This window comes from Morone saxatilis, unplaced genomic scaffold, assembly GCF_004916995.1.
Source record: "Morone saxatilis isolate NCDOM2014 unplaced genomic scaffold, NCSU_SB_2.0 Contig1, whole genome shotgun sequence".
Classification (NCBI taxonomy): Eukaryota; Metazoa; Chordata; class Actinopteri; family Moronidae; genus Morone; species Morone saxatilis.
In genome coordinates this window covers 4423010-4432394 of record NW_023339651.1, presented here as the reverse complement: position 1 = coordinate 4432394, position 9385 = coordinate 4423010, and the positions used below count along the sequence as shown (strand labels likewise).

Below are 9385 nucleotides of genomic sequence, written 5' to 3'. Positions count from 1 at the left end.
AACCATTTATATAAATGAGGGTAGATCAAATATTAGAAACACCTGCCAATGTAATGCAATTCACTTGAACTGCACTACAGCTTCCAAAATGACCGTAGAGATGAATCAGCACTTTTTTTTTAATACCAGTTTCAACAAAACATTATAACATTAATGTAGTTAGGAACTATAGCAAGGCTGTTGAATTAATATTCGCTAGGTGTACCTAATAAAGTGGCGACTGCGTGTATACAATTCCCCCCAAAAAAAGCACAAGATGGGAATTTTTGGATGTTTTAATGAATATGGACAACCTTAAGGTTTTCACACACATAAATCACTCCCTTTGTCATGTAATGTTTGTCACGCTGTCAAATATATTTTGCCTTGACCACCTGCTCCCCTGCCAGACGGCTACACCTTCTACTCGGTCTCCCAGGAGCGAATCATGGACGAAATTGATGAAGAGGCCAAGCGTGCAAGAATGCAGGGACCAAAGACTGGTGCCAACTGAGACGTTGCCTGCTTGTTGTTGGACTGTGTGTCGGCCCTGCACTCACCCAAGAAGGGACTTACGTGGACACTTATGCCACTGATTTATATTCCGTGGCCGGCCGCTGTTTTTAATGTTGAGACAGCACTGGATTTTAAGAGTAATTATGTGGTTATGCTGCTGACTTAAAACTAGACGTGTCTTGATTTTGATTAAGTTTGCCTCACAGTGGAAAGGTCTAATCCGCTGACCTTAACATGACCCTACATGCTACCCAGAAGGCCCAGGCTGTAGAGTAATTACAACCCTTTACCTGACCCCGTTTCCAGCCCTGATCATGCAATGTGCGTTCAGTATTGAGGGAATATCCACAATTTCAGTCTGCTAATGATGTTAAATCTACAGAGGCCTTCAGCAGCAGAGAACAGAGAATGCCAGTGACACTGCTGATATGGCACACTGATCAACCTTTTAAAAACATATTTATGTCAATAAAATTATGATTTCTAAAATAAAAACCTAATGTATTTGATTTTTTAACACAGTATGTCTCTGTGTAACTGTTGATGCAAGAAAAAAAAAAGTTGAAGGAAGGGGTGAAGCAGTAAAGATGACAAGAGAGCATCGGTATTTACAATTGCATTTATTTTTGTCAAAATTTAATATATGGAGTCTGATCTTGCCACCAAATCTTGAGAGTAAAAATATAAAATAAGACATTGTAAGGGAAAGGCACAGATTCAGCACGGCAGGACAGCAGCAGCTTTCAGAAAGCAATATAGTTATATATTTACATTCAAAATTTTGAAACGTCTTTGAATATATTATGAACTTTGGAAAATCTTACAGGAGTTCCACTGCCAGAAAAATTCAGTGTGTCGTGAATATTTTATAAGGCAACAGCTACACATTCACAGCTTGGACTGATTTCTCTATTGTCCCACAATGCACTAATTATTTAAAACTGTGGGAGGGTAGATCATCATCACTGTGATCCAATATGACATATTGTGATCAAACATAAACTGGAGTATATTCTCGACCTCCCTTATGGAACATCAACAGGAAACGTATCAGCTCTTCCTCGAGTGAACACGTGTTTTATCCACAAATGTGTTACATGATTGAGAACTAAAGTAGAATGTACTAAAGTGCACAAGTTGCTTGATCTAGCGACAAAATATGATTTTTGCTGGAGCAAGAATTAAGGTTCAGTTTACTCATAACTTGTAAACATGATCTAAAAATGCACTATACTATATACACATGTACAATCAACAGGAAAGCCAGTAGTCTAAAACCTAGGTGGATTTTTCACAACTAATCAATACAAAGAAATCATTTTTTAAATTTAAAACAAGCTATAGAATTTGAAAATGATGTGTGGTGTTTTTCTACGCTAAAGTCTTCTGCACCATTTAACCTAATATCTTCCCATTTCATGTAGAACAGATCTGTAATGAAAAACAGATTTTCTTTCTGCTCAAACAACCTACACGCAAACATTTATAACTGTTGTGCAACTTTGTTTTCTCTGTAGTGTTAACATCTTCAAATGTATGTTGACAGAAATGATATCTCTGTATTGTACTGCTGTACAATGTGAAAAATCATTTTGACTGCATCTAAAAATGTCGGGACTGCAGTCAAACTTCTCCAGGCTGAGCCTAGAGAGTGTGGCCAATCCTACCAGGTGTCAAAATCACTAAAGAAGTACTACAACTAAATGTTTTCATAATACATATTTGAAAAAAATCAAACTGTACAATGCATCTAGACTGCTCTCATCAGCCCCTGGAAGGCAGTAATCAGAGTGTATTCACTGTGCAGTCAGCAGGTGCTGAGACATCATTAACAAACTACAGCAAATAGGATGCGAGATTATCTGAAGTGTTGTCATTTGTCTGTGACAACTGTCAGTAAAAGTGTCAGAGAGAGTGTCACAGAGCCTCGCTGTGGTTCACATTACTGTGCTCGGGTTGATTAACGGCAGTGAATCAGACAAGCAGGAAAACAGCAACTATTATCATTCTGGGTCAAAGTCATCACTTGACTGCGTTCATGCTAAAAAAAAAAACTTGAGAAAACATTTAAAACAACATGTGATGTGACATTTTGCAGAGTACTGTGGAAGCCAGGGCTAAGTTCATCCTGAACCTGTAGGCCTGACGGTTTATTTACAAAAGGGCAAAAATGAACCAGATTGGTAGATATTCTGTGCTTCAGCTGCAACAAATTCACCAGATCTGACGACGGGCTGAAAACTGGAAGTTACAGTTCCTGTGTAAATCCAGCTTATTGATGACAGTTTATATGTACGTTGAGGTAAATGAACACTGGCAGAACCGTGTGACCACTGGCAGAGGGAAGCCGTTTGCTGATCGGTGTGCCAGTGAATTGTGTTGAAGCGGTCCTCCCACAGGACGGGTTTGACCACTGCAGTCACACTTCAGATGAGGTAGTCCAAATATACAGCGTGCTTGGCTGAGAGTTTTTTACTAGGAAAAAGAAAATAGAAAAAAAAAATGAATACATAAAGTGAGAACAAGCCTTTTTTTGTTGAGTTTAACAAGGAGAATAATAGGAATATTAAGTTTTTTAATGCAGTGTTAACTCACCATTCTACTAATGTCAGTGGCAAAGGTGACACCTTTGCTTGGTTTATCCTGGGAGCCACTGCTGCTGCTGCCTCCAAGGGAGTTTCTCCTAATGATACCTAGGAAAACAAACATAGCACACATTTACACATAAAGTTGTGACATATTTACTAGGTATTAACTCTGACGATTACGTAATCCTAAAAGAAATGTGGCTCCTTACCCTGGAGTGGCAAAATGTCCAACCGCTGCAGGCTGTTCCTGCGGGACGAGGGGTAGCCGCTCCCCTTGGACAGGCGGCGTTGTCGACTGGACAGCATAGCAGCAGGAGAGACGATGCCTGCAGGTGGAACCTTCCCCATCTTCTCATACAACTCCTCAATCTCTCTCTTCTGGGCAGCCTGCAGGGCCTGCACCTCTGTCAGATGTCTGATAAAGGACAAAAAAGTAACGAATGTAAGCGGTTAAAGGCTCCTTTTTGTTGCCTGGATGTGTCAGTGAAACAGGGTTGTGGGTTTGAGAAGGCCTTAAGAAGTTTGTGATAATGGATGGGTAAACTTTTTTCTAGATATTATATCTCATATATTTATAGGAACTAAATATAGCATTCAAATTCTAGTGGTTTTCTAGTGATCTTTTTCCGCAACTTAAAAAAACTAAATAATAATTTAATAAGAAATAATGAGAATTTTATTATCTTTGGGATTTGTTGGACAAAACAAGCCATTCGAACACATCAACTTGGAAACTGTGATGAGCATTTATCAATCTTTTGTGTTTTTCTATTTCCCATGAATACTCTGTTTATAGCACCTATTCGGTGTCCAACTGTATTCTGAGCCTCTTGGTGTCACTTACTTCTCTCTGAGCTCCTGAAGCTCTTCCAGCATGTCTTCATCGTCACTGTCTGAGTCATCGCTGCTTAGGTAGGGAGTGTTGCGGTTGTAAGTCATCATCCATAAATGGTGAAGGGCATTGCTGTACTGCGGGCTGCCGGCCGCTCCGTCCCACAGCTTCCCCTCCGTCTCAGCAGCCGTCACTGAGAGCCCGCTGTCCGCAGACGTTCCCATCAGGCTCAGGCTGTACGCTCTCCTCCGACTCCTCTTCCTTATCCTCTGCCTTTCCCCAACGACCTCTACCTCTACCTCCCCCTACTCCTCCTCCTCCTCCTCCTCCTCCACATCCTCATCCTCTTCATCTCTGTCCTGCTGCTGCTCCTGGCTCCCAGCCCACCCAACCTGTCCGTCAACCTCCTGGAGGACCCCCGTCGACCCTCTGTGGGGATGCGTTTGAGGAGGGGACATTGTGAGGGAGGTGCCCAGGCTCGTCTCAGACTCCCCCTGCTCCTCTGTGCTGCTCTCTGACGGGGTGCTGCCGCTGTCTGCCGGCTGCGGTGCAGCGGGTTCAGCAACTACTGGCACAGGAAGTGCAGGGATGTCCATGCTGGGTGTCACCTGGAATCTCCCAACAGTGACTGGTGCAGACTGGACTGTAATATAGAGGAAGAGTTTAGTCCTCTACACAAATCCTACAAACATACTTAAAAACACTTTTACTTTGACCAGTTCCCTGCAGGACAAAGATGTATGAATAAGCATCTAAATGTATAATATAAAACAAACTTTATACTGGTTAATATCAGTTCTAGTAAGTTAGAGTTCTCCTTCTACTTACTTCTAGCATCCATGAATAAGAAGTTGTAACATCTGGACAGCCTATTTATAGGAGTGACAGCCAATCATTGGCTAAACAGAAGTGATTGTTCTGATAATCTAATCAGAGCTGACTGATCATTATAACAAAGCCTCACTCTTTCCTAATTGCCAGGCTTTGATTAAAATCTAATCATGTGTTTCTTGGCAGCTGTACTGAAAGGGGTCTCACTCTGTTTGCAGTAATTCCCCATTACATTACATATCCTCTGTAGAGCCTTAATTCATAGCAGTAATAATAATAACAAATAGCTGTGATGGAGTTGTTGACTGGTGTCACATACTAGTGACGCAAAGAGTCACAGAATGTTCTCACATCTGCAGACCATTATAGGGTTTAAAGTCCTGCAGTGCCTCAGTCCGCCCACTAAGTGTCCTTCTTACTGTAAACACAGAAAGCATCTGGGTCACTGCCCACTGAAACAGAGGGACTCTGTTGAATGTGGGTTTCTGAGGAGGGTATAAATACTGACAGGTGTGGATATGGGAGGAGAGGCCTGTAATGAGCACGGCTGCTCGCCGATTGGTCGCTGCCGGTGGGTAGGGCCCCAATCACACCTACGTTTGTGTTCATTTCGAATGGAACATTACATCCAGACTCGCGGTTACGCAACGGCTCCTGAGGCACCACTAATAGGTGATAATATATAGACCTAAGACATCATAAAATGGAGCAGAGGGGAATAAACTTGTAATGTTTGACTGTGGGTGCATTTGTCTGTATACACAAGCATGTGTATATGTGTGTGGGTTTGTTTGGGGTGCAAACATAAACATCATAGAGTATGTCATTTTCCAGCTCTCCCAGCCCTTGTACATTAGGTGTTTATGAGAAACTGGTTTCAGGAACTTGAGAACATGCACAGAATTTCTTACCCGATTCCGTGGAAGAGGCTTTTGGTTGAGGGCTACTGGCATTCATCTCAGGTACAGCGGGGTGCAGCTGAGTGCTGAAGGATGATAACTAGACAGGAAGAATAAACATTGTTAGTATTAGTGATACGGCAGATTGTCTATCTTGTCAATCTTGTTCTGAAATTCAGTGTTTCAGTTATCAGTTATGGCGGGCCACCAACTCAGTTTTTAGTGCCAAAGAAATCCCAAATGCTGGCTTAGATACAATGACCCAAATAAGTTCCACGCAGTGCAGTGCACAGATTTTAAATAAGGGAAAAACAGAGAATTTGTTTTGGAAATCTGTACTGGAATAGAAAAAGCTGGATCTGTGTATCCCTATTGTTAAAATTAATAATAAATTAAATAAGTTTATCAAAGAATTGCCTACAAAATGTCAGAAAATAGTGAAAGAAATCCCATACCTATTTCCCAGAGCCTTTACATAGCTTGCTCTGTCCTACCAACAGTCCAAACTCCAAGATATTTAATTTGCAATCATATAAAATCGAGAAAAAGAACAAATCCTCAAATTTAAGAAGCTGGAACTTATAAATGTCTGGCACATTAGCCTCAGAAATGACTGTAATGATTAATCAATATTTTTTTTTGATGAACGATTAATCATTTAAGCACTAATCACACAACAGCACTTTAAAGGAATCTCAACTGAGAGAAACTGGGAGAAAGAAGTAACTAAATGTGACTCACAGTGCTTTCTGGGCTCTCTGGGGGCGATGGGGAAAGATCTGATGAAGAGTTTGACCTGAAGACTTCTGATCTGGGTTCAGCCTGAGCTGGAACCTGTGCTGTGTATGGGGGCACATAACCGTGGTAACTCTCCTCCTGGGTCATGCTGTGGGGACTGGAGAGTCCAAAATGCTGCAAAGGCTCCTGGGGAACCAGTGGAGGAGTGGAAGGCATAGTGGGTGGAGAGACAGGATGCAGCCAGCTTGGATGACTGCTCTGATGATAAGTGCTCTGAGGATAACCATCCATCTGAGACGTATTCTCAGGGCTGTGGTAGACGTTCTGTGATGGGATGCCTGCGGTGGGGTAAGGGACCTCTACTGGTGGGGTCTGGTAATGTTGTTGGTAGACAGAGGGGTAACCTGACTGCGGGTTCATTTGAGAGTGTAGCTGGGGGTGGTAGCCTGGAAAGGAGGACATCCCATGGGTGGGCATGCTTGGAGGAGGGATGAAAGACTGGGCCATGCTCATGGCCATGGAGATGACATTAGCTAAGGAAAACAGGGGCTGCGTGTGGGGGGCCCACATGTTGGGATGCTGAGGGGCATGTGAGGACATGTTAACACTCTCATTGCTGCCGGGACTTGGGGTTTCTATTAGAGGACCTGGGGAACCGGGGGCTGGGGAGGGAACAGAAGGTAAGGTGGGGTTACTGGCTACACGTGTGAGGGGAGGATGGTTGGGGGAACCCGGAGAGCCTGGGTATGTGAATGGGAAGTGACTGTGGCCCATGTAGGGCAAGTGGTAGTGCTGGTGGTGGGGCAGGAGAGACGCAGGGTTGTGATGGTTCTGGTAATGGAGAGGAGAACCTGGAAGACAAAGATCAATTTGTTGTTAATTTGGGTATAAACTGTGCAAGAAAAAACACGTAATTCTGCACAGTTGTAGAGGAATATTGGACAGAGTTCATCTGGAGAGACAAGTTCTTCCCCTCTCCTCTGGGCTTGGTCAGTCTAATTCTTGCTTCAGCCCCCTGCCAAGACATACGCCATGTGGAGCATAAATCCTTTCCGTACTTTCAAATAATGGGTTTCCATGATGAACAAAGATGTTTTGTTTAAAGTAGTATCCGACTATAATTGCATTCGTAAGCTGGAGCAGTTGCACCCCAGGCTTACATTGCTGTGAGGGATTCAGCATCAATGGAGCGAGTGAAGCTTTTACGTAGGACATTTTCGAGGAGTAAATGGAACACACGTGTGTACACAACTTTTTTGGGTCTGATTGTAAGATTATAGTAGTCAGGGTTTCTACATCACTCCTCGGGGAATACTTCAGGATTCCAATGTCCTCACCCCATCTATTGATTTGACATTTACCTCAACAATAGCTCCACAGTTACAAACCACGCCTCTTGTTGCTGATGATGATGCAATCCAGCCTCTACGTTTTTCCATGCTGACGGAAACATAGGTTAGGCAACACTCCATAACAGTGGCGGGAGGCCCAGAAGCATTGCGAAAGCAACCCTGCACTGGACGTCCAGCAGAGAGGGGACACAAGACTAGAGGGGATGAGGATGTTCAGATGGCCACTGAGGCTGCAACAGGGGGCATATGGAGGATATGTGTTCTTTAATTGACTTCAAATGCCCCTCCTGTGGGGATGGAGTCTTTGATGGGGGAGGAGGCTTTCTTGGAAATTCTGTAGGAGTTTGTGCTGGCAAACAGATGTTGCCGACTATCGCAGCACTGGAGAAAAGCTCATGCTTCACAGCGACAGCATTCACAGCTCTCTAAAAGCCAGAAAGGGCCCTTCAGGTGAGGTAATTACCCAAGAGGCCCTGCTGCAAGGCAGACACAGCGAGGCTTTGAGGTGTGGGGATGGCGGATGGCGCCAATGCGAATGTCTGAACAATACCAAGAACGGGCCCCGAGAAGGGGAGGGAGGGTTTATGAGGTAGCTGAGCTTTGCTTTGACTTATTCTTTGCCAAAGGACTGTAACAATTTTTCAGTGTGCTGAAACAGTAAACAATGCAAGGCCTCTTCACGTAGGGACCAGAGGGAGGGGCGGAGGGCTATTTACCTGGGGCGTTGTGGAAAGACTGTGAGCGCATTAGAGGTCGCCCAGGTGAAGTAATGTCTGCACTGAAGACGTCTCCATTGGGGCACGGGGGAGAGCCACGTACCCCAACGCTCGGGTTAGCCAGACTGAAGTCTAAGACAAGACACACACATGCATGAGAGGATGCTCTTGCACACATGTCAGTACACACACACACACACACATAATGATCATGCACAGTTAAAAAGATGCAACAAACAAATGCAAGTTAATCTGACATGCTGTGAGAAAGACTTTATTCAGTTCACACACACTTAATGTTAATTGGTGAATTTCAGACTTTATTCATATCATGTTTAATCTCCTCAAGCATCAAATTATCCAGTTTCAAACTAGACGAAAGACTTACCAGGCAGAGACGAGGAGGAGCTGGTTCGAGGCAGGGTGTGACTGTGCAGATTAGGCTGTAAGAGAGCAACAGTTGATAAAACTCAATCTCTTTCCACGACTCATTACTGACTATAATACACATGTGTATCTGAGTTGAATGTGACTGGGTAGAGACTGGACTGGAGAGTATTGTGTTCATATTAATGTTGTATTGGTACTACTTCTGCCATGCGTGTTGTTTAAGTGAACCCCATATTTCACAATTGGGGGACATATGTATGGACAAAATCGATGGAGAAGAGATCATAAATTCGAAATTTAAATTTACTGTAAATGTTAGACCCAAAACTGGGCCAAGATCCAAAAACAATAGCTCCTACACTTCCCATAATGCAACTTACTAGCATGCAACTTATTAGTGTCTTTGATTAGACCCTCCCTGCCATATTCTTCGAAAACTGCATGTCCCAGTTAGTAATGCGAACTCTCTGCTAAGATACCCAGGGAATGTCTGCTGGGTGATTTAGTTACTGCTTGTGTAGTAACCTCTCGTAAACTGACTGAC

At 43.4% G+C, this 9385-nt stretch overlaps 3 protein-coding genes across 4 annotated transcripts in view; 1 reads left to right on the top strand and 2 right to left on the bottom strand.

The window, feature by feature from the left end:
- Nucleotides 1–990, top strand: part of LOC118328197 (cytochrome c oxidase assembly factor 3 homolog, mitochondrial) — a 1804-nt gene extending 814 nt beyond the window's left edge. Inside the window, exon 2 of the mRNA XM_035661815.1 lies at nt 390–990. Within this exon, the coding sequence (XP_035517708.1) occupies nt 390–493 (104 nt within the window). The 3' untranslated portion in view covers nt 494–990. The remainder of the gene's footprint in view (nt 1–389) is intronic.
- Nucleotides 991–1100: 110 nt separating this feature from the next.
- LOC118328178 (serine/threonine-protein kinase WNK4-like) lies at nt 1101–4162 on the bottom strand. Its single transcript, XM_035661791.1, has 4 exons — nt 3928–4162; nt 3293–3498; nt 3091–3188; nt 1101–2970 (listed from the first exon to the last, which is right to left on the bottom strand). Exons 1-4 carry the CDS (start codon nt 4137–4139, stop codon nt 2968–2970), a joined length of 519 nt encoding a protein of 172 aa, XP_035517684.1. The 5' UTR covers nt 4140–4162; the 3' UTR covers nt 1101–2967.
- Nucleotides 4163–4220: 58 nt separating this feature from the next.
- Nucleotides 4221–9385, bottom strand: part of wnk4a (WNK lysine deficient protein kinase 4a) — a 43907-nt gene continuing 38742 nt past the window's right edge. The window contains exons 14-18 of one of the 2 annotated variants that reach the window (XM_035661773.1): nt 8840–8894; nt 8452–8583; nt 6387–7234; nt 5658–5745; nt 4221–4558 (exon numbers count right to left, since the gene is read on the bottom strand). In XM_035661773.1, the coding sequence (XP_035517666.1) occupies nt 4221–4558; nt 5658–5745; nt 6387–7234; nt 8452–8583; nt 8840–8894 (1461 nt within the window). The remainder of the gene's footprint in view (nt 4559–5657; nt 5746–6386; nt 7235–8451; nt 8584–8839; nt 8895–9385) is intronic. The other variant, XM_035661779.1, reaches the window with a different exon arrangement.

What these genes read in the sequence shown, in the direction of transcription:
- LOC118328178 (XM_035661791.1), bottom strand. Translation starts at nt 4,139, where the DNA reads ATGGGAACGTCTGCGGACAGCGGGCTCTCAGTGACGGCTGCTGAGACG. An exon ending in CTTCAGGAGCTCAGAGAGAA is followed by an intron (nt 3,499 to 3,927) that starts GTAAGTGACACC and finishes GTCCTTTATCAG; the next exon opens with ACATCTGACAGAGGTGCAGG. An exon ending in GGACATTTTGCCACTCCAGG is followed by an intron (nt 3,189 to 3,292) that starts GTAAGGAGCCAC and finishes TTGTTTTCCTAG; the next exon opens with GTATCATTAGGAGAAACTCC.